Source organism: Genypterus blacodes, unplaced genomic scaffold, assembly GCF_046128005.1.
Source record: "Genypterus blacodes isolate CSIRO-AG114 ecotype Tasmania unplaced genomic scaffold, CSIRO-AGI_Gbla_v1 ptg000061l_1, whole genome shotgun sequence".
Lineage (NCBI taxonomy): Eukaryota > Metazoa > Chordata > Actinopteri > Ophidiiformes > Ophidiidae > Genypterus > Genypterus blacodes.
In genome coordinates, this window is record NW_027466873.1 from 4,283,348 (window position 1) to 4,308,054 (window position 24,707).

The 24,707-nt window shown below is 45.2% G+C and overlaps 1 protein-coding gene across 3 annotated transcripts in view; it reads left to right on the forward strand.

Annotated features, from left to right (window-relative positions):
- mctp1a (multiple C2 domains, transmembrane 1a) overlaps positions 1–24,707 on the forward strand; it is a 109,285-nt gene that overhangs the window by 72,571 nt on the left and 12,007 nt on the right. Inside the window, exons 16-18 of one of the 3 annotated variants that reach the window (XM_076154185.1) lie at positions 3,499–3,615; positions 14,747–14,803; positions 20,291–20,392. In XM_076154185.1, coding sequence (XP_076010300.1) covers positions 3,499–3,615; positions 14,747–14,803; positions 20,291–20,392 — 276 coding nt within the window. Of the gene's footprint in view, positions 1–3,498; positions 3,620–14,746; positions 14,804–20,290; positions 20,393–24,707 lie in introns of all 3 variants that reach the window. The other 2 variants (XM_076154186.1, XM_076154187.1) reach the window with 2 other exon arrangements.

Below are 24,707 nucleotides of genomic sequence, written 5' to 3' on the forward strand. Positions count from 1 at the left end.
TACAGAAACGTCTCCAAATAATTTAGTTTGCTGACTTTGTTTGTTGTTATTTTACCTAAATTACTACAAATGATACCATCATGGTTTTCCTTTGTTCATGTTTGGGATAATTATATTCTCATTTCGGTTTCAATTTGTGCTGGGATGTGAAGTTTGCCCAGTTCAAATGTAACTTTTATCTATATTTAAAATGCTTTAGCAGATTAGAGACTGGGACATTTTATTTTGCTTTGTTTTATGCTGGTGAATAACTTGTTTCAGAAATTATATTTTTCTTTACAGAGTTTAGTGATTATTATTTTTTAAATTTGTTGTATTTACTATAATTTATGTTGATTTTGTCACAGAAACACATTCATTTTCAAATTGAAATATGCGACAACAAAATCACTACATCACGATGTAATGGGAGAAAACAACTGAGTTAATCTCTCTTTGTGTTTCTGAGACAAGTAGAGATTAATTTATTTGCATCCCTGCAACACGATTTACTATTACTATTTTAACACTCTCAGGACTATATTAGAGGGTTTGCTTTCTTTGAATAATGCAAACCCACATACATTCACATATATTCACACACACACTAACTCTGTGTATGTCATTATAATATTTTTACATTACCAGAAATGAAATCACTGATGTTAAACAGAGCAGTGATGGAGCATGGTGGCTCTTTGTGTGTGTCCGCATGTTCACTATGATCCGTCACAAACCAACACACACACGCATCACGGACCACACAGAGTACTCCGCAAACAATTTCCATACATCTGGAGCTTGATTTAGCACTCTCCCGCTTGGATCCAGCACCTTTTCATCCATCTTAGTATGATTCTTTTCTCTCTCGCTCTCTGGTCACTGACATCCACAGCAGGCTTCCCTTCCCCGCTCCCTCTTCCCCCAGTCGGAGAGCCTTCTATCTGGGGTAGGTAGCAACGGGGGGTGGCTGTGATTGCCCGGGTCCTGGTGGAAAGGTCCACGCACTGTAGGGCCCCCTATTACCCAGCCGGGGGGCACAGAGACGGGGCAGGGCCGGCCACTGCTGGGCCCGGGTGTCCGGTTCCTCCAGCTGCCTGTCAAAACTTCGCCCTCAGCTAGAATAACCAAATGGAGGAGGAATGAAGGGGGACGACAGGTTAAACAGCCGCAGGCAACGGGGGGAAGAAAGTGAGATCCCAACAAAAAAAAGGGACGGCGGGGTTTTAAGGTTTCATATAAACATCAAGACAGTGAGGAGCAATACTGTGACCTTTATGTGATTAAGATGCGATTAGTCCACCAGAAACTAAGTGTATAAAAGAGCAATATACGCCTTCTATACAGTAGATTTATAGCATGGGCTTTGTGTGTGTGTGTGCAGTTATTTATAGCGTCCACCTGAATTTCTCCTGTTTGTTAGATTGAAGCCGCATCTCCGTTGCTCACTTCCTCTCTTATTTCTTTGTTTGTTACAGATCACACGGATTTGTAAAGTGTAATAGTTTGTAGGCAGACGGATAAGTTTTAAAATTTAGTACAGCAAATTAGGTGCACACGTCTTCTTGTGCGCCTGCAAATCACTGCGCGAGTCGACGGCGAGCTTACATTGTACCAACAAGTTTGTGTGATGAATAAGGGGAAAAGGTTGTGTTGCTTATTAGCATACAAATATGAATTATTGAATATTTTCTATCCAATTCAGCTTCATCAGAGAGACGTCGTGGGTGTGTGTGTGTGAAAATGGAGTCGACTTTGGGGAGGTTTGGTTGTTGAAGATAACGGGTTTATTTGGTCATTATAAAACAAATATACTGGATGTTTTTTTTTTATGTTTAATTTATGTATTTGTTTGCTTGGTGTGTTGGGGCTGCCGGTTACATTTTGCGGAAAGGTTTTGGTTTTTATCTCCTAGTTTGGATCGGAGCCTTTTCAAACTGTGAAAAGGCGAAAAGTTGAGGATCAAAACCTTTTTATATATATTTTTTAAGTTTGCATTGATTCTCATCTGCATGTGTCCGTGTGTGGGAGCTGGGAAAAAAAAATACCAATGGCACAGTGTGTGTGTGTGTGTGTGTACAGACTAGCTTCATTACTGTACCAACAGACGTGCATACACACTCTTGAGGGGCTGTTGAACCTCATATTCACATTAACCTCATACTGTAAACACAATGAAGAGCTCAATTTTCTCCTCGGTCTCTCTCTCTGTTTCTCTCTCTCCTTCTGTTTCTTTCTCTCTCGCAGGCGTGCAAATGCAGAAGAGTTAAATCACTTTTATTGTTTATTATTGAGCATCATCTCTCCCTTGTTGATGTTGTTCAGCCAAACAGTGCAGATTGTAATTGTTAGACAGGCCGTTTCATCTGTTTTAAACAGTTATAGACTCAATTTCAGCACTCTTGAAAGTTTCCCATCCAAACAGATTGGACTTTTTTTTTACAGAGAATGATTAATTTCAAATGTTATTTGCTTATGTTTGAAATAACGAATTTCACTTCTGTGAATCTGATGAATAAATATTCTTGGATATAATAGGCCGTTTTGTTTTCATGTGTTGCATTTTCAGCTTTTGTTAGATTTGCGGTTGAGGTCTTATCTATCGTGACACAACGCAAAATCTATTAGCAAAGAGAAATCCTCCTCGAGACAGATTTCCTTTCCACAAAGTATCTGCTCTCTTACCGCTTAACTTTCTCCAACGTCTACACAATACTTTTCAGATTTGACACAGTGTCACCATAAAATAACAAGCTGCCATCATTAGCAATTTGATTTTCCCACAGATATCGTCTCCCAATCACCAGAACAATCTGTTGTCAAAGGCTAAAGAGCCCTGCCAAAAGCAGAATGCAGGGTTTTAGCAAAGGTTAATTTTTAAATGCTACTTTTCTTGTTTGGCGATGAGAGGGGAGGTATGGGGGTTAGGGTTTTGGCAGATGGGAGAAGAGGAGGTTAGAGATGGGGCAGAGGAGCCTTTTGGGCGAGTAGAGAGGGTATTGGGGCTTGGAGTGACAGGGTTAGGGAGTCAGGGTGTGGGGTGTGTGGGGTCAGACGCTGGGGTTTGGGCTTTGAGTATGGAAGGGTCAGCTTTGACTGCTGCTGCTTGAAACGGTACATGACCCCAGCATCTGGGATGATTGGCACGGAGGGAAGAGGCTCTGACGGCTCGTACTCTTCCACCTCCTCCTCGTGGTCGTCGTCCTCCTCCTTCTCCTCAGACGGAGCCTGAAGGGTCAGGATGTTGAACTTCAGCCTCACCGACACCAGGACCTCGACACCTTTGTTGCATTTCCCTGTTTTGTTCCATGGCTGGTTATGATTCTGCATATGAATGCGTTTTGAATGTGTGTCATTTCCAATCAGGCATATTGCCGGCGTACGTTCTCATGAGGTACCTCGCCAGGGTCACTGCGGGGTCGCGGATGTATACATTCCTCGTCGACGCTGTGTCTTTCTCATTTTCTACGGGGGTTTTCACGTTTTTCACTAACACTTTTGATTCGTCTCCCTCCCTAGCTTTTCATCATTGTCGTTTGGAACTTCGAACTCTACATGATTCCCTTGGCGCTGTTGCTGCCGTTAGCCTGGAACTACATCCTCATCGCGTCGGGGAAGGATACCAGGCAAGATGTGGTGAGTAACTGCCGCGCTCCTTGATATCCCTCCACCTCTCTTTCATCTCTCGGACACACAATACAGGGTTGAATCTCATGCGCCATTGTTTCATGCCCATATCATTCCTTTGTTTCAAAGACAACAAGACATGACACAGACATAACGCATATTTGCAATGTAGAAAATGTTACCTGTGATTATAAAATTCTAATATTGAACTGCTGTAAAGATGCATAGGAGCTCAAACTTATTATATTTCAGTCATAAACTTAAAGCAACTAAAGCTGGAATATAAAAGAGCAATCCCTCTGTTAATTTTTCAGCCCCCCCCCCCCCCAAAAAAATCGCATTTACCCCTTGAGGAACTACTTTCTCATTGCAATCGCATATTTCTGCCTTTGCCTTCTTTGAGGCAAAGAAAAGGAGGAAATAATAGGCTGTCACCTTGAGCGACGTTATGCCACTTACCTGGTAGTATAGTTATTTAATTCATTTATTTTTATCTCTTCTTCCAATTAAATGATGTCAAAGCAATGTCATGGAGAAACAGACATGTTTTAATCATGGCCGGGCACATTTGGAAAAGCAGAGAGTGAGTGAGCAAGAGAGACGGGGGGGAGAGAGAGAGAGAGAGAGAGAAAGAGAGAGAGAGAGAGAGCTGGACTGTGGAGTAAGCGTGAACAATGAAGTGATTAATTTTAATAAGTGCCTTTTTCCCAAGACTGAGTTAGGAATAACTAGTTAACAGACCACACGGCTTCCTGCAGTCTCTTACTGTACGCATGTATTTATCCCCTCATAAGGATTCTTTGGGTTAGATTCGCTCAGATTTGTAAGAGATATCCATTAAATCAATCATTATAATGAGGCAAACCTCATTTCTCTCTGCTTCTGTGTTCCCACACATAATTGAGTTTTGGGAAAGTTGATTTTTTAGTTATTCCACGATTTGTGATTTGAGTGCATCTTTCTTTGTATAAACATACGTTCACACATATTCCAATCCATCTTCAATTCTTGCCATTATTATCAAATCCCCTTTGAAAAGCATATTTAACATACAGCAAACGTTCTTTTTTAATCTCCAGAAATAGTCAACACTTATGAACCAAACCCCAGTGAATGAGCTTTATAAAATAGGTTACATCCCTCTGCTTCTTGACAAAAAACAAATAGATATAAAGCAGTATTCTACTTAAACTTTCAGGTAAATTAAGTGTATATGACCCTTTTATTTCAAGTACTGAAGGTTTCCATTTACTTAATTCATATTTTTGAGAGACGGATGTTTCTTGCAGTGCAGTGGACATTTTCCCCTCACCTGTAGATGGCGACATTGCCTGACAAAAAAAATGAACAATCCCCACACACACACACACACACACACACACACACACACACGCACACACAGATCTGAAGACAAACTGGTTCTGATGATTTGTCCCTCTACCTGCTTTTTGTATTTATCCACACCTAATGATATTCTTCTCCGATGCACCCCCTAATTAAAACAAGGCAACAAAGGTGACACATTCCTGTAATATGCCACTCACTTCACACACACACACACACACACACACACACACACGTACACGTACATGTACACACACACCACGCTACATGTAACTCCCACTTCATGCAGGATTGCTTTTCTTGCCTCCTTGAAAGGGACTATTGTGTTTCAAGTACCTCAGGAACTGGTTGGAACATTAAGACATGTTGATACTGTTGATACTCATATGGTGAGTGCCTTTTAGTATGACAACTGTTCCTTCCAGCTCCAGAAAGTTATCCTATACTCCGGGAATAAAGGAGAGGCGGACATGTATGCCTGCACATGACGTGGGATCTTAAATGTCGTTGTTGTTAATGTTTTGTGTCATCTTAGCGATAGTGTAACATTGGGTTTTTGTGAGTTGTGGCTGTATTACAATAGTCCAGTTATATATTACACATCGGGCTTACCTGACTTGGGCTCAGGTTTGTTGTGACTTGACAATTTTCCCCACAAGCTATAACCAGCAGCATTTATTATTACATTAAATTACAATTAACTGTAGCCCAAAGTAGCATTTGGGATGTTCTTTGTTTGTTCCTGTTCGTCGTGCAATCTTACTGTGTGTGTGTGAGTGTGAGTGTGTGAGTCAGTTATGCAGAGGAAGACGCCGGTTAGCAGTGGGATATTTACAAGTGTGTCTTTACCAAATGTGCAGATGTGTGTGTGTGATGCATTCATTCTATATACAGTATGTACATTAGATGACGGTGTTTTACAGCCCGTTATAGCAAACAAACACAAAGTGTAAAACCGAACCACAAACACACACCAACACACACACACACACACACACACACACACACACACACACACACACACACACACACACATGGTGCATTTTTCATGCAAGTCCTGCAGAGCTCAAGGCCAAAGGAAAAGGTGCGTGGAGGGATGTACTCTAGAGATAAAAGTGCGCTGTGCGTGTGTGTGTGTCTGCATGACGTATGTTCCCGTGCATTTGCGCACACAGCATTGTCAGTGAAGAAAGCAGGATTAATCATCAAAGATTAGCAGCATTAATGCTTTGTGACAGTTCTGCTGAAAAATACAGAGCAGCGTGAGCGCCACAAAGAAGCCTCCCTGACACTCAGCGAGTGCTCTTGTCTCTGCGTCTTCACTGTCTCAGGATTGGAATCTGATGAACTCTCTATCTTCTTTTACTCTCTGTCTTTCTGCACTGTACTATTTTTGTCATGTTCTGACTGTCTTACGTAAAAAATCTGAATACACAGTAAAAGCACTACAGTATATGGTGGTGTAAGCATTCGTTATATTCAGGCATTTGCGTTTGCTTCGGCTATACACACACACACACACACACACATACAGACGCGTGTTTCCCCCGAGTCCTGTCCCTGTTTGTTTTCAGACAGTTTCTCATTCTGCGGCTGGTGCAGGGGTGGGGGGTGGGGGGGCGGAGGGGTGGGGGGGGGTGGGGAGTAGGTAGAGCGAGAGCGTATCAGCGTTCCGCGCTTCCTCTCCGGTCTCTCGGATTCCTCTTCTGAGTCTTTATCAAGCCGAAGTCATGGCGGACTCACTGTTTCCCTCTTGCACTTGGCGAAGAAATGAGGAGAATAGAAAAGAAAATAGGGGGGGCGGGGGGGGGGGGGGGGGGGGGGGGGGGGGCGAAGCCTTTCTAATTACTTTAAACAACATGCAAAATTAAAGCATTGTGCTCAGCCGAGTAAGGGTCAGCATCCTGTGCACTGTGGTTTTCCAACAGTTCTGGGGTGAGGGTAATGCCAAAGGAATCCCAGCTGAACTCACTGTGAAGGGAAGGAGAGAGAAGAGTAGAGGGGGGCTGAGGGGAGGAGGGGAGGAAGAAAAAGCCTCTACACTTGAGTACAGACTTCCTAATGAACTGAAGGGCCTTGCTTCATCTGATGGGTTCAATGTGAGGGCCCTTCTCTGATTTTACACCACAACCACAGTCCACAGCCCCCGTCTGTGGCAGATAAACAAACACTGTGTTCTCTGCACGCCGTAATTCACCACTCAGGGTCACTGACTGCTGTGTGGTTACATGCTGCTCAGCAAACAGATCCTGGATCAGCGCTCCTTACCCTCGCCCCAACCTTGACCGGTACCTGCTAAGCAGCGGGAGCGTCCTGAAAACAGCAATTAAAGGAGCTGATGCACCAGTGGGGTCGCCGACCTTCTCTCTTATCATGTAGCACCCTGACCCTTAAACCCTGACTTTTGTCCTCCTTTCACCAGCGCAGTTTGCTGACCTGCATTTAACGCGATAATGTGCTCTCTAAAACAAACACACAAACAAGGACAAGGGAGGGCTGTGTGTGTAGGTGTGTGTATGTGTGTGTGCGTGTGTCTTTCACTCCACGTTGGCGGTGATGCAGCTTTTACCTTGACGGCGCTTTGAGGAAGGCTTATCGCGTCGCTCTTCTTTGTGTGAGGTCTCCCGTTGTCAGGATGTAGAGGAGCACTTAAATGAAACGACCCTCTTCACTCTTCACTCTGCCGTCTCTGTCTTGTTTTGAAAACTGGAACAGTTCGGGGCTTAGTCCCATCTCCTGGCTGCTACAGAGGGTGTTTCCAGTACGCGGGGCTTGGTCAAGCAGAGGACAGACAACTAAAGCCTGCAAACGCACATGCGTGTGTGTCTGCATCAGTTCGTCTGTGTCGTATCCGCGTGCACGTGTGTGTGTATATGATGAGTGTTGAGATGACCGAGCAGTGACACGTCCCAATAGAAAAGCTTCCTTGCTGTTCTGTTGGCCCAGAAAGGCCCTCAGCAGATGCTATGAAGGTGTTAATTTCCGTGCAGGCTGTCGTCGCGGGCACATATAGAACACGGTGATGTCTCTTTCCACCACGCGATGACGGGCAATTAGGCCTCGTCACACTGGAGGACCATCCTCTTTATCCCGTGCTCCAGACCATTACACGGATTCACCCACTGGATCTGCCAAACCATTACAGAGAAGAAGACCTTAATGGCCTGAAGATACTTCCCACTAACAGACATGCATCCAGTGGATATACAGAGTCGACTACCTTCATCCCTCTGTACGTCCTCTTGTAGAGTTACAGAGCATTTTGCATAAGCATGTGCAGAGCTTAACCCCCTTGGCAGACTTGAATCGCCTTTAATCTAAACTAATCGACTTATTGCCACTATTATTATTTGTCGAAACTTGTGTCTTTCTATTTTTCCTTACTTGCTTTTACTTCCCTGACTGTGACGCAGGGAGACAGTGTGATAGCGAGATATTGTTCAGCACCGTAGAGAAAAAAAAAAGCATCTGGTTTATTTCCAAGACAAAAAATAACGTCTGGTTCTATTTGAAACATGTATCGTTTCTCGAACAAGACTTCTGAGCCATTTTTATCCCTTCTATTTTCTCCTTGTTTTTTTGCACCTCAAAGAAGCTTCTGTGCATCTCTAAACACGCCGTGCCTTGACATCTGCCCTCATTAAGAGCCACGCTCAGCACAGGTAGAGGGGGATAAATATTAGGAGAGCAGGGAGGAAAAGAGGAAAAGGAGCCTATTATGCCTTCTCGGCTCCTCCGGAAAGTCACACCTACACTTCTCTCGCCGTAAACCCACAACTTTGGGAAAGAGAAAAGGGGAGCGAGAGAGGAGACGGAGTGGGAGCAGGAGACAGAAAAAGACAGAGCGACAGAGAGAGAGAGAGAGAGAGAGAGGGAGGGAGAGAGACGGCGGCGGCAGAGGAAAGCGGCGTTAGATGGCAGGTTCTCCTCAGTGCAGAGTCAGACATGGCAGTTGGTGACAGGTGACAAAATCAAAAGGTCATGTCACTTTTAACTGCGAGCGCCTGTGCCCCGCTGATTTCCCCCGTGCCGCCCCGGCATCGCCGCGCTCATCTCTGCTCCTCTCGCTGCCTCTCCGTCTCTGCTAAACTGGCAGATAGGATGGCAGGCTGGCAGGCAGACAGACAGGAGACGGGCATAGTTTGAAGCGGGACGGGAGCATCGGGAGCATCAGGAATGCCACGGCAGAATCCTCCCAGCCTTCCTTTTCATCACGCTGTCTCTCCGTCTCTTCCTTCCCTCCATTTGTCTCAGCCGCTTCATCACGTCGAACCTTTGTAACTGTCTGTGCTCTTTGCTAACGACGTCAGCAGCTCAGGGTGTCTGCCTCAGTACTTGTTGTTGTTTTGTCTACACAGTATGCCTGCTGTAGCTGTAGCTGTTTCTTTTCCCGGCTTGAAACCTGAGTTTAAGGTTCCAGATGTGTGTCTTCTTGTGTGAGGGTGTGTGTGTGTGTTAGCAAAGTATAACCTTTTCCAGAATTTAGAATATCAAAAAGACGAGAGAAAATCATCTTAAATATCAGATTTATGGAGGATCATAAACTAAACGTTGTCAACATATTTGGTTGCTTTCATTCATGCAGTCCCGCCTCTCTCACCCCCATCTGCAGCCCCAAGATCTGGCACCACCCTGGTCTCGCCCCTCTCTGCCCCCCTGCTGGCTGAGCCATGGCTGGGGCAGTGCAGATGGAAGGGCCCCCCTCTGAGGGCCACGGCTCTGACAGCTTGTGAAGGGCCTGCACGGGTCAGCCAGGCTCAGCCAGCAGCTCTTATCAGACGCACAGCCCTCCACTAGTCTGTGGCGCAGGCAGCATGCACGCGCACACACACACACACACACACACACACACACACACACACACACACACACACACATGGACAGCGCATACCAAATAGGGCCTTGAGATCCCACAGCCAGCCAGCCAAACCTTAGCAGCTGGAAAGGTTAAAACCCCCTCACGTATCAAAGAGGAAGAGCAGCACAAGGATGGAGGGCGGGAGGAGACGGAGGAATAGAAGAATATAAGAGTGGAAAGTACGCATTCGTGTTCATCAGGATGTCGGACTCGGCGTCAGTTCCCCCTGTGGCCGTCGCCGGGAAGGTTAGGAGGAGAGAGAGATAGTGAACTCAGCCCGGCCACGGAGAGGAAGAGGCGAGCTGAGCGGCATCTCTGTGAAAGTGATGCAGGGATACATCAGGTGGTAGGATTATGCTTCCCCTCTGTGGAGTGTGTGTGGGTGTGTGTACTCTCTTCATTGCGCCATCCTGGTCCACCCCCATTTTAATGCCTGGTCTGTCCTCAGCTTTGGCTTTCTTAAATTGGCTCAAACCTTCTTCTAATGATTCCAGGTCACATCCTATAAGCTGTGAGAGTCGTTTAATTGTTAAAGTTGGGAAACTGCATTTCTCAAGGTTTTTTTTATACATTGTGTCAGAATGAAATATAACTTACCCAATTTACTGCACAGGTACAGATGTTGCCCTGGTTTCAGTAGAGCAAGGAGCTTAAGATCACCTTGGCAACTACATTCACCACAACACTACAAGGAGCCACGACGATGACCCTGCTCCGGTCCCTGCTTCGGTCCCTTGTGACCTTAGGAGTGTCCTTGAGAAAGACACCAGGGACCAAATTTTGAAAGAATTCTATGTTTTTAAGGCACAAATGGGAGAAATAGTGTCTTTATTAAGGGGCTGTGCTGGGGTTTGGTTCCTGCCAAACGGCCTCCGCTGAAAACTGCGTCTTTGGATTAATGCTTATATTTTATTATTATGCATTATGTGTGATATTTGTGTTTTATAGTTTGGCCGTTACTTACGTATGACTGCAGAAATACAGGAGGAGGGAATACAGATGAATATGCGGCGGAGCTGATTTATCATGGCTGGGGGAGAGGAAAGTGAGGCTGTTCTTTAACACCTGGGAGAGGCAGGTGTAAACTTTGCGTCGCTCATTGAAGACGGTTTTATAAGGCAGGAAGAGAGAGAGGGAGTGAACACGGATCCTTTTTATGATCATAGATGACTGTGAACACATGACGGCAGCAATATTGCTATGAATAAATAGAAATCACTCTCTTCTCTTCCACTCCCCTCTCCCATTCATTATATTTCATTATATTTGTATGTCACAGTTTACAGTGATATATTTAGCGTAGATACCAGCGATGATGATGTCAGAATCTGAGTGACCTTAAATCTCCCAGATTGGTGGTTTATGATGCCAGGAAGTCTGAAGTTACTGAATTGTTGCTTCCCACAAAGGCGTAGTGGCGTCTTTGAAGCGAGCAGCAGCTGATCCTTCATCAACATTGTTTTTTTAGACAGAATTCTCAAATTCACAAATAGCTGCTGTGCAAAAATTGACGTCCCTGGTGATGATTGGACCAAGCCGGGTTATTTCCTGCTGCTGATCTCGGACATCAGCAGGATGTCAGAAACCGTTTTCTTTCTTCTTCCGCTGTTCATCTCTAACAAGCTATTAATCACATCTGAGTACAGGATTACTCTCATCTGCCTCTGGTCCCATTTCCTTTTTTTTAGTTCACTCCAGCCAAATTGCAGCTATTCTTTCTTTTTTTATATATATAAAAAAAGAGAACATAAACAAAGTAAGATCTGGTATGTGAGGCTGAATGCAAACCACTGCTAACATGAAGACACAAAACACACAGGTTTCAAAGTTCCAGCTGCGTGGCTGTGCAATGTCAGTCAAAACAGAATAATATTGAGTCATATTTGCGGCCTTGATGCTGTGGAATTCATCCACACATTCCAGACAGCAAAAACAAGACGACACGACACAACTTCCAGCGCCCGAATCGATTCAGTAGCTGAGTTGTTTTGACTGTGGTGTCACGGAAAATGAAGCCATTCACATTAAAAAACGACTCTGTGTAGTAGCCAAGGTTTTGTCAGGATGAAGGCTGACAATTCCTGCGATTGTTTGTTTATGGCAACACTTTTTAATTTGCAACACTTTCCGACAGGGTTGATCTGCTTTGACGTGGAGTGCGGTGAGATGGGAGGAAATAATCAAAATGATGTCGGGAAAACATGTGTTGGGATCCGAGCCAATGCAACGGTAATGAAATTCTCTCAAATCAGCTTTTTTAGCTGTGAGGCACTAAGGCCAAACAGATGTATTCATACTTACTCAGCCGTTTTGAACTCTCAATGTCATTGTGCTCACTTATATTCTTTGCGGCCTTTTTTTTTTTTATATTATCGCCATCTTTTGTGTGTATTTACGGGGCACAGTGTAATCTATAAGAGTAGCCCGCGTCGTTCCCGTATGGTTTGAATAGGTTTCGAATATGTTAATCCCCACCTCAGCCGATATTGAATTGACTGGAGCAGCTCTGCAGGCGTCGCCAGCTCCTGTCGACAGCGAGGCTTTGATGCCGCCGTAGCGTAATGATAGTAATTCAAACAACACGATAATGCAGGGATAAGCAGGCAAATGATATCGTGCACCAAACAGGTCTACAAAAAAAAGTGTGAGACGGATGAAAGGAGGAGAGAAAAGGAGAGAGATGTTTGGAATTCATAGCCTGCGCTGAGGTAATTTATATCATCCCGTATTGAGACAGTAGCTTCCGTACAAGCATTTAGCCGTGGCAATCTTCGGGGCAGATGACATGTTCCGCGTCTCTTTATTTATTAATTTTACACTGTGTCTCATTGCGGGGAACACAACTCTCTCTCTCTCTCTCTCTCTCTCTCTCTCTCTCTCTCTCTCTCTCTCTCTCTCTCTCTCTCTCTCTCTCTCTGTCTCTCTCTCTCTGTTACCGGGGGGCAATAGAGGAGAGAGTGCAGAGCGGCGAGAGCAGAGGGAGACAAACGACTCTATCATTCTCTCTTGTCTCTCTAGGTCATGCTTCTCCAGCGAGCTCATGTTCATTCCCTTTGTTTAAAGTTGGGCGCGTGTGCCAGGCATGCCCAAGCAAAGCCCCGTGTACGGAGGAATCCATTATGTTTGCGCTTTGGCACGGGTGAAAGGATTTGGGAGGAACCGTGATGACTTTATAAAGAGTTATACTCGGGTTTGTTTAGAGATGCCAGAGGGCTTTGATTTTTTTTTTTGACTGTGTCACATCTACATCTATTGTCTGCGCTCAGCGTGAGTAGTACTCCCTCTGTGGTATTTGTATAATGCAGTAGTGTGTGTATTCTCAATCAATAAACGAGGCGGAGGGGTTCATCAGACAGTGATGGAGACTTAGTGAAGTGGGAATAACCATTTTGCGAGAGAGTCAGACAGTTTTACCAAAGAAGTTGAATGCGCACATACATGCACGTTTGCCCTGGTGACTCTTGGCTATAGATAGAACACACACACACACACACACACACACACACACACACACACACACACACACACACACAATGGAGCAGAGCACATTTGACTGTACCCTCTCAACTCTGCTGTTCTGAACTCCTCTTTGTTTATGTGGGAAGCTGCATTTACATAAGAGGCTTATGTCAGCCGCCACATCGCCGCCGCCGCCCCCCCCTCTCCCTTATTCCAGTGAAAAACAGAAAGGACAAAAGCTATTGTCTTGTTAAGTAATGATTTTTGGATTTCTCCAGACTAGTTTGTGCCGATGTGGAGGTGGTTATGTGTGTGTGGGGGTGACGGCAGTGGGGCTGGAGGGGGTTGCGGCGAAGGGTTTTTTGGGGTTTATGGGTGGGGCGGGGGCGGGGGGGGGGGCACTGTGCAGCACAACAATGAGAGGAGATGGAGTTGAAGTTGACAGCTGTAGGGGCTTATCATACGGGTGTTTATGCAAATTAGGAGCAACACTGTATGACCTTGTAGCTTTGATGTGTGATTGACAGGGAGGGGGTGTGTGAATGATCCAGCATTGATCTTATTGTTTTTAATTCATTATACATACCATACGGCGTGTGTGCGTGTGTGTATTTATGTATGTATATGCGCAGGTATCACAACATGATCATTATAACTGCACCACTAAATTCTTGTTTTTTGGCATCTCAACCATTGTTAAATCCCATAACCTACATATGTCTTCTTCTTCTCAACTCGTGTGTGTGTGTGTGTGTGTGTGTGTGTGTGTGTGTGTGTGTGTGTGTGTGTGTGTGTGTGTGTGTGTGTGTGTGTGTGTGTGTGTGTGTGTGTGTGTGTGTGTGTGTGTGTGTGTGTGTGTGTGTGTGTTGGGTATCTTGGGGCTCGGGATCTACACCAGCTCCAGTCCCATCGGTTGTGGACCACTGAAGCACATAGTTGCTGTTCTTTGTTTCTCTCACGTCTGCGCGCTGTGGGCTTTCTTCTTCTCTTCTCTTGTGGAGCATCGTCCTGTGTGAGGATATGAAAAGATAGATGGGTGTGCAGAAATGACCCCGGAGGTGAGAGACACAGGGCCGCAAAGATTAAGAGAGGTCAGGAAGCGAGACAGAGCAGAATCAGACGAGGAGTTTTGCTGGGAATTGTGAGATTTGAATGCTTTAATGAAACGCAATTTGCGTGTGTGAATGGACGTTAATCCCCTGAAATTCAAAGCTGAAGTGTTTGGTTACATTTCCACAAGTGTCAACATGTTTGAACAACACAATGTTTCTAAAATTAAATTCTAATTCTTCCCCGCTCTGAAGCTTATGACATATTAATGCAGACCCATCCAACAGTTGTGAGATCCGCTTTCCATCCTTCTGAACAAACTCTTGCATAACCAAGCAGCTTTAATGTGCTGATGACGTTAACCCTTTGTTATCTAATGTGCAAATGGTTTCATTTCCTCTCCTCCTCTTCTCTTTCCTCCCCCGTCAGCAAGCTATGGAGGACCTGCTGGAAGACGAGGACGAGGACTTTGACAAGGATGACAAGGTAATTATGTCTTGTGTCGGGGATGCGCTCGCGCGTAAACTCATACACAAATGTATGCATGCACACACGCTCACACACTGCTGCTTCATAGACCGGAAACACAAACAGACGACTGAAACGACTCCATCTCCTCCCCCGTGAAGTTCTTTCTCAGCCCGCGGCACATACACATGTACACAGATTGTTCCATGTGACCTTTTAACCTTTTGAAAAGTTTCCTCTGTAGGTATTCCCCGCTGCACATTTCTCACCTTTCTTTCCTGTGCTGTGCTTGGGTCTTTGTGCTGCAATTTGGACGTTCTTTCCGCCCGACGCTGTGTCCAAATTACGCCGCTGCCATTGGGCTTCGGCCCCGTTTCCTGAGAACATGTACCCATATAAAGTGCTTAGTTAGCTATTTAGGCCCATTCACTGCTCCTTTATGTCCCAGTAAAACAGCATCTGGGCTTGTCCAGACACTATCAGGTAACAACAGGTGGCTGCTTTACTACCTCTGCTCGTTTACACTGAAGGAACAGCTACTGAAACAAATGCCACTGGATAGGATGTAGCACTTTGTCAACGTTCCACATGGGAATGGTAATCGAAATGGTACAGCTCTGTATCCATCTAAAGTATTGGTAGGTGTTTTGTGAAGCCAACTTGAAATGCCTATTGAATATACTGTGTTATACATATATATATACGTATTTTTATATATACCTAATGTCTTTATATCCGAGTGTGTTTCGATTTAAGCAAACTGTAAGTGAGACAGAATTACAACTAGATAATTTCGCTGACGTCCGAGCCTTTTTACCGTGAAAACTGTAAAGTGCCTTGACTGAATGAACTTGAATCTGAAATTACCTGGGCTGATATTTGATGCCTCACAGCCACACTCCGGCAATATAAAGGTTAGCAGGCTACGGTGCGGTAATTTGCATGGTCTGGTTTGGTAATCTTTTTAGCGGCAAACTGGAGGTGTTTGCAATGGTAATTGCGAAGGCCTTTGACCAGGCAATTTGATAACTGAAAATGATTTTGCCGCAGGACGTTCTCTCTGTGCTGAATGTAGTTATGCGTCTCCAACCTCTGTGCAGCCGCAGCCGCAGTTTGCCAGGGGTCACAAGTGCAAACCTACAACAAAAAGGGGTTAAAAAAACACATTTATACTGCAGCTGGTCAAGTTGTCATCCAACCAGCACGTCGAACCAGTCAGGCAATCAGTGAGGCAGGCAGCCAGGAAGTCAGCTTGGGTGACGTGCACACACAGATACGTGAGCATTACATCCTCTCGCAAAGTTTCATGGCTGTGAAGTTCCAAGGTTGAAATGTAGAGGTGGGGGGAAGGGGGAGGGTGTGTGTGTGTGTGTGTGTGTGAAGATGTGCACTGAGAAACCTTGAACCTTTTTTCCCTCCTCCTCCTCCTCCTCCTCCTCCTCCTCCTCCTCCTTCTTCACTTCTGTTCTCCATCACTGCATTCCCTGCCTCCTCTCAGGGAGAAAAAAAAATAAAAATACATGCATTTGAAAAGCAGCAGATTATATGAAATACATTTTTTGGACTTTCATATTGAAATGAGGCACACCGGCAGCTTGTGTGGCCTCTGTCAGATTTGGTGCCAAACTGATTATTCCACATAAGAAGGCCCTGCTCTCTGTGCTCACACAGGGCTGGGCTGGCGGATAGCACAGCCGACACAAAGGCTACAATTTACCAACTCTGGCTTCATACATTTTGATCTATTGCTCCCCTCAACTGTTAGCATTTCATTCAAGCTGTAGGGAAGTTGAAAGGGGGGCATTTTGCTTTTTTCTTTGCCTATATCTCTCTTCCCTCCCATCCACCCTTCAATCAACCCCTCTGCCGCCTCCCCTCCTTTTCATTCTACACATCATACTGTCTCTTTTCTCTTTTCTCTCCATCAAAACCTGGTTAAGTGCACAACAAATGCACTTTCAAGGCCTAACAAATCTGTCTTTTACACTGGATATGAGGAACTGACACTCTCGGGTACCTTATGGCTGTGCTTCAGATTGTAGAAGTATGAAGATTGGGTCAAAGGAGGCCTCTTTTATGGCACACAGCTATAGGGGAGAGAGGGAGGAAGAGAGAGAGAAAGAGAGGAGAGGAAAAAAGATTAATAAATGTGCCAAGGCCTCATTTTAATTGAACTTGAAGCATATGTTGCAAGTATGTGCAATCCGTCCCAGATGTTTAGACTGGCCATGTGCACGGCTCTTCCCTGAGCACCACAAGGCAGCTATTAGCTGGATAACCTTTGCTCCAGAGGCTAAATGGGGTATTACATGGCCAAAAAGTACAGCACCTGTTTTTCATTGCGTGGAGGACCCCTTGCAGGCTTTTTGCCTTGGATCACCACATGTGTTTTGACGTAACAGATTGTTGGGCAGACGTGAAAAGTGTCTTTCTTGTGAGCAAGCACTGATATTAGTCACTTAATCTCAATGAAAGTCCAGCATCTAGACTAATTGATGGGGACGGCTCAGTTGTTAAAGCCAAGCAGGCAGACACATGAAGGGTGAAAGAATGTTAGACATGGACCCATTCCTTCTCCCTTCCCCTCCTCTGTGTGTGTGTGTGTGTGTGTGTGTGTGTGTGTGTGTGTGTGTGTGTGTGTGTGTGTGTGTGTGTGTGTGTGTGTGTGTGTGTGTGTGTGTGTGTGTGTGTGTGTGTGTGTGTGTGTGTGTGTGCGCTGTGTGCTGACCTTCAGCATGAAATGTTGCTGCATTCTTATTTCCCTCTAAACATGCACACACACACACACACACACACACACCACACACACACACACACACACACACACACACACACACACACACACACACACACACACACACACATACAATATGTTAGCAGTATACTGCCCTAGTTTTTAACCTCCATTTTCACTGAGCTTCGCCAGTAAATTATGGAAACATTTGTTGATCTCTATTTTTAGGTAAAATTCAAATGTGATCTTACGTTCTACTTTATCACACTGTGGCATAATGCAAACTGTAAGATGCAAAGATAATGGAAATTGTACACTTGGGAATTGTAAATGTACTGTATATACAGCATAAAGGATGTGGGGAGGGAACAGTGTGGTTGTTGCGGTAACAGCAGGTTTCCTAGATTCCCTGTCTAAACTAGCCGCCGCCACCTGGAACCAAACAAAACCTTTTTCCTTGACTCTCCTGACTCCATAAGGTAAACATTAAGGAGGTTGACAGGTTGTGCCACATTCAGATTTATGTCTGACGAGTTTCCATTTTGTCCGCCATGTTCATGTGTGTGGATGTGATCTGAGTGATAAGCATCACAGAGCGGGGATACAGCGTTGCAGCGTTGGTGTGTTAGATGGTTTCAGATAGTGCAGGTGTACCTACGGTTTGTGAGACTCAGACAGTAGAAAGCAGCAGCATGCAGCCAGTGCCGGGTTGGCCGCGGGGGGTTCAGTGTGCAATGTAGCCTGTGATGTCTCCTCACACCTATGGGCTCACTGTCCAGAGCTGACAATCACCTTTAGGCTCTGTGTGTGGGTGCCAGTGTGCTTGTGTGTTTGCGCGAGGGTCTTGCTTATATATGTGTGTGCGTGTGTGTGTGTGTGTGGCTCAGCTGTGTGTCCTGCCTCCCAGAGGGGGTTTACTGGGGAAAAAGGAGAGGGAGAGAGAGGCGGGGGGGGCTGAAGGAGTGTGGAGATTACCCTCACACGGTTGGCTGGTCACTGAAGCGCTCGTGCTCCGCTCAGCTAGGCTCCACTAGCCTCAGGAGGACCTGACACAGATAAGATACACACTGCAATCATGTCCTGCTCAAGGGCTTACTGCTCAGTGTGCTCGCTCGCTCACTCCCTCTCCCTCTCTCTCTCTCCCTCTCACCTCTCACTCTTCCCTTCTTTCATTTCTTCTTCTACCCAGTCCTTTTTTTTCTCCTCCACTCCCTCATTTGCAGAGTTGTTTGTAAATGAAATGAAAACATACTTTCTTAGTCTTGATTATCGACACGATGTCCAAAGGCGTTCTTCTTCAAACAGCCATGAAGTGTGTGTCGCATCTGAGACCTGGATTGTATAGCAATTTCTTTTCATTGTGTTTAAATCCCCCCCAGCATTCCAATGAGTTTTAGTCAAATATTACAACTCCTGAATGGTCTTGATGTGGTTAAGAGTCACCAAGCTTGTAGTCCAACTCCTCCCTTTATAGTTATAGTTTATAAGTTCTTTAAAGCGATGGAATGTCCTCTTGCAATAGGCCTTACAGTCAACTCTAACTTCAGATTTTGATGCTCCTCTCATTCTTCCTCTCAGTTTTTATCTCTCTTTCAATCTGTCTCCATTGCTTCCCTCTCTCCCTGCACGTGTCACATTAAGCGGCTGAATCGCACCTGTTCTCTCTGCACCGTGTCATTTCAAAAAAAAAAAAAAACAAGATTTGCGTTCCGTCTCCGTGTGAACTCCCCAAAGACGAAGTGCAAGTTTTCCGATTTATCTCCAGGTAGCACATGGAGCTCTGCATCAACCTCTCTCAAACCACGGCCTTCCGTCCCCCGCCACCCCCGTCTCAGTTCCAGTCAGTCACGGCGCGGAACCGATCGCTCAGATAGAGACATGCCGTAATGCAATCGGACTTAAAGAGAGACCTGGGAATTATATCAGTGCACCGGGAGAAAAGCTGTGACTGAAATGTTGTTTGGCGAGGCTATTGAGCCCGTGATGCGGCGGGGTTGTCCTCAGGTATCACAAGGGGGGAGAATGGAGGCGAGATGGAGGGAGAGAGAGAAAGAGAGAGAGAGGAGAAGTTAGTGTCTGCGTGTTGCTTTTCTTCTCGGCGCCTGTGAAGGATGAAAAGCGTCACGAGGTAAATGCTTTTGACTTTTCCGCCTCATTTTTCTTGCCGTCTTCACAGTTTTTTTCCCCCTCATTGTTTCAGCAGAGACACTGGTTGGAACTGCATTTTAATCATGTTTGGCTAATAGAGAGGAGGGGGCGGAGGGGTGACAACAAGACGGAGGGTGAAAGAGGCATGGAAGGAGGGTATTGTCTCTCTATGCAAAATACGCTGCATTGTTTGTTTGTTTTTCTCTCTTTGTCTCACACACACGCACACACATCAGGTGGATCAGATCTCGCCGTCTATATTCCCCCCAGATACGCATCTCTCTCTTTGTCTCTCTTTTCTCCCTCTTTTTCCTATCCTGTCAACTCTCGTTAACTCATTCATTTCTTTACAATCTGTGTTTTATTTTTGAGTTTTGTCCACAATACCTAAATGTTACTCATGTGAATTGAAATGATGCATAGGATCTTCTTCCATTTCTAGTGGAGAGCACTTATGATTGTGGCTATGGTTGTGTTTAAATATATATATATGCTTATCTAAACATATATTTGCTATAACTGACATTGAGGCCCCAGATGGAACAAAACACATTTTTTGTAACCATTGCACTTTCATTCCTCTGGGTAGTAAAGAGAAACTCTCACTGTAATCTATCCACAAGGACCCTAAACCAGGCCCCTGGGAGGACAACCGACTGCCTAAAAGCCAAATCCTAGAGGATATGTTGGCTTCCTGGCACTTTGAGTGGATACGAGCGATGGTGGTAAGTGGGTTTGCGTGTCGCTCTGACACCCACTCCTGGTGGTCTGTGTTGCTGTCTTGCGGTTTCCTCTTTAGCTCATCGTCTGTCCGGCGGCCCACACGCCGTCCTGTCGGGGGGGGGTTTTGTGGTCCTGTCCCTTGTCCGCGTCTCAGTCTCACACCCACACGCTGCACGCTTGGCCCGCACCCCCTTGTCCTGAGGCGCCCCCCCCTTGCCTCTGCCTGCTCTTTCAGGTGATGGGTTACGCTGTAATGGGGCTTCAGCATGGAAGGTTGCTCCCGTGTTTTTGTGTGACGTCCCTGTAGCAGACTTCTACTGTGGATTTGAGGTGTGACGGTGTGTGTTCACTGTAGGATTTCTGGTTTAAGGCACTCAACAGTGACATTGAGAGTGGATTCAGTGTGTTACTCATAGGGTGACAGGGGACGACATAAGGCAACAAAATCCATTTATTATGTAATTGGCTTGGCATACCAAATACAAACTTACAGGAAGAATCTAATTGGGTTCCTCTCAAAAGTATCCACTGCCCTCACACCTTATGACCTCTGAATCACACATAATAAACCCATAATAAACTAAACTTCTTATGAGGACTAGTGGAGCAATGTGTGTGTATATGTGTGTGCGGTTGTGGGTGTTGGATTGATTTGATGCTCGTGTGTTTTTACTTCTTAAAAAAAAATTGCAACAGAAGCAGCAAAACTATTTCACACTCCCACAGCAAATCCCAATGCTCATTATGCCTAATGCAGCAGTGTTACTGTTCAGAATCACACACACACCCACGATTGGCTGAACCAACTGAACTTTTTGACTGATGAACTATGCATGAAAGGATTAAGACAAGCACTCTTTGCACTGTAGATGAGGAGTTCTAATGTGTTCTCAGCCGCCCAAAGTAACTCTTTCCGAACAGGGTGTCGTAAGATGGCACACACTCAGCCCTCCCGGCCTCTCATTGGACGGAATCTGGAGCACAACACTTGACAGCAGTGCAGTGTGAATTTGAAAGTCAGACACGATAGAAGGCAGCCGCCACCTTTTCTTTTAACAAGACTCATAAATCTGTAATGAGCACAGAGAGGATGCATATTTTATTTACTTTTTTGAAGACGTGATCCCTTCACTTCATAGCAATGCACTCTCGCTCTGTTGTTTTTTTTTATTCCAAAACAAAGTTTAAATCGGGGGAATCTTACCGCTGTTTCGATTGCCTGTGTGTGTGTGAACATGAATATGTAATTAAAGGTAAGCCAAGTTAGCTGGAGTTTTGCCGACCGAGGTGAGGAATCATATCATTAAACTGGAACAAGGGGAAAAGTTTATGTGGAATCAAAGTCACGAATCTTAATTAAGGAAAGGAATAGAATAAAAAAAGGTGGTTTGACTAAAATGAATCATGTTACCTAATTGTTGTACCTCATCCCAAGACATAAAATCTTATTTGCTTGCATCAAAGTTTTGTTTTACCCGAACCAGCTGAACATTTTTTAGGGCACAGCCAAAAAACAAAGTAACACTAAGTTCAGATCATGCAGCACCATATGTTAGCCAGACCACACAGAGAGGCAGGCAGACAGGCAGAATGACAGACAGTCAGACAGACTGACAGGCAGACAGACAGCCAAGGTGGTGGTGGTGTTGATGGTGGAGGCAAGTAGCTAAACCAGGCCAACAGAGGACAAGAGTAATGGAGTCCCATTCATCACCCTCTGCCAGGCTGGATCCTGGGAAGGACAGAGGAAGGAGAGCACGGGAGCAGGGGAGCAGAGGTGAGGCAAGGTGGGGTGGAATCGGGGCTGGGCTGGGCGGGGGTCGGGGTGGCGGTCGGCAGGGGGCGAGGAAGGGGAAGTGATCGAGCGCGCAGGAGTTGCGGGGTGGTAGTCATTTATGTGTGTGCGTGGGTGTGTGTGAGTGCCCGACCTTGAGTCTGATGGAGTGGCTGGTGTGGTGGAGGTGATGAGAGGCCCCGGGGGGAGATCGGTGAGGATGATCTGTGGCAAACAACCTCCTGCCACCCACACACATTAGAGGCTGGCGCTCATAACACCACAAACCTTTCTCTTTAGAATAGGAAGCGGAGGTCAAACTGAAAATAAGCCACCTCTACCTCCTTTAATCCCCCGCTCTCCCTTTATCCCTCTCTCTTTTACATATGTGTATATTTATCCCCACTGTGGGACCGGGCTGGGTGAAGAGACTAATTAGTAATAGAGAACCTTGCGTCTGCCTGGACCACCTTCATCTGACAGTCTTCACTGGAGTTTGACTTTGTGTGAGGAACCCTTGGTGAAGCACACAGATTCTCAAAGACGTCCGTGCGCGCTCCACACAGACACACGTACAGTTTCACACACACGCACACACGCTCACCCGTCACATTCACGTATTAGGGCCAGTGGGACTGGAACGCCCCTTTGCATTCTAACATGGCCTGTGTATGTGTGTGTGTGTGTGTGTGTGTGTGTGTGTGTGTGTGTGTGTGTGTGTGTGAGAGAGAGAGAGAGAGAGAGAGAGCGCAAGCTGCTTGATGAAGGCTTGGAGGACGTGCAGAGCATCTCAACACCCTAGTTAAACAGATATTTATGTGTTTATGATAAAAAAGAGAGGGAGGGAAATAGAGATGTATTCCCCACATTCACCCGTGGATTAGATGTTGTCTGGAATATATTATTTATTAAAACCGCAGCTTCAGAAAAAAACAAAAAAAGGAACATCTGCCTCTTTCATGTGGCGCTGGCGAGGTGCCAGGTTGAATGGTGGTATCCGAGGCTGGTCGGATGAGGGTCTTTGTCTTGTTGTCATTTCCTGACAGAACAGAGATGCTCCTCCGGACCAGCGGGTCCCCAACTTTGTTTTGGTTCCCCTTGGGGTCCTCTGATTCCCAGCGAGTAAATATCTATGAATCCTCACTTTCCAGTCCAGTCTAGCAGGGTTCAAAACACATTAACGTTGCATTTTAAGGTCAGCAATTGGTTGACAAACCTGCGTCGTTGGAGCAGAGTCCGTTAAAATTCACTGTACAGTCAAATGTAATTGGGAGCATGAATATGATTGTTTTCACCAGATTTAAAAAAACTGACACCTTTTATTATTTGATATCTTGAAATACAAAATACATTTCCGATTTAAAAACAGTCAATGATCACCCTTGTGAACAACTTAAGTGTTCTAAGTGCAGCACATGACTGGATGGAGAATCTGATCATGTATTTTTGTATTCACACTTTAGAATACCGTAATCAGAATATTATGACTTCTAATTCATCTTCAAGTTAAAAATGTGAGCCTGAAAAGTTGGTGACGCTCGTGTAAAACACAAGTAGACAGTTTGTCCTTTAAAAATGAATAACAGTTGAACTAAAAACATTTCAGAATTGCGAGGTTGCAACGAAAGCAGCTGGTGAAACGGCGAGCAAGCATCCTCACCTATCCTCGCACTTTTACAATGTCTGTCTCAATGATTCATTCTGATTTTGAATAAAAAGTTATATAATTATTTTTTGGTAATATAATTATAGTTGTTTACTTTCCACAGTATTTTATTATTTGGGGAAATAAATCAGCAAATCTAGTTTTAAGCATAAACACTAATTATGTGTGTTATTTGTTATTCTGTCATTTCTAATTCCTACATGGGCTTAGGAAATTGAATTGCTGTCGCCCCTAAAGCGCTCGGCAGCTTCCCTCAACTTCAGTGTTTTCTTTTTTCTCTCTTTTCTTTTTTTCTTCTCCTGTGCGCGTGGAAATGGGAGGGATGCTGACTCTATCTGCAGTTACAAAATCAACAGGAACACTTTCAGATGCCCTCTGGGAGCCACATATTAGCATCCTGTCACGTTTTATATGACATTTCAATTTTTACTGTGCTGCCAGACAGAGAGACAGAGAGAGAGAGAGAGAGAGCAAAGGAGAGAGACAGGCAAAAAGGAAAACAGACAAAGAAAAACAGGTGCAATTTTAGCACAGCGGCATTGAGCAGCAGCCACTTGTGGTTCAGACTCATTTTGTGGTGTGATGGGATATACGCCGCTACATCATAACTGTTAGGTTTATCATTTTTATGGCGTAGCCCAGCAGGTAGAACAGTGTGATCGGAGGTTAAAACAGTCTCCGATGGCTCTCTCTATTTCCACCCAGCAGATATAGGACAGATATTTGAGTCCATCGTAATAGGCTAAGTCCTCAGTGACCTCTCTCTTGTTTAGCTCTAGGCCTTAGGTCAGTGAAGAACAAACTGTCTTTGCAAAGTTTACAACTGCTCACTTTGCACTTTTGCATACAGTATGTGCTGCTATGATGCCGTCACTCT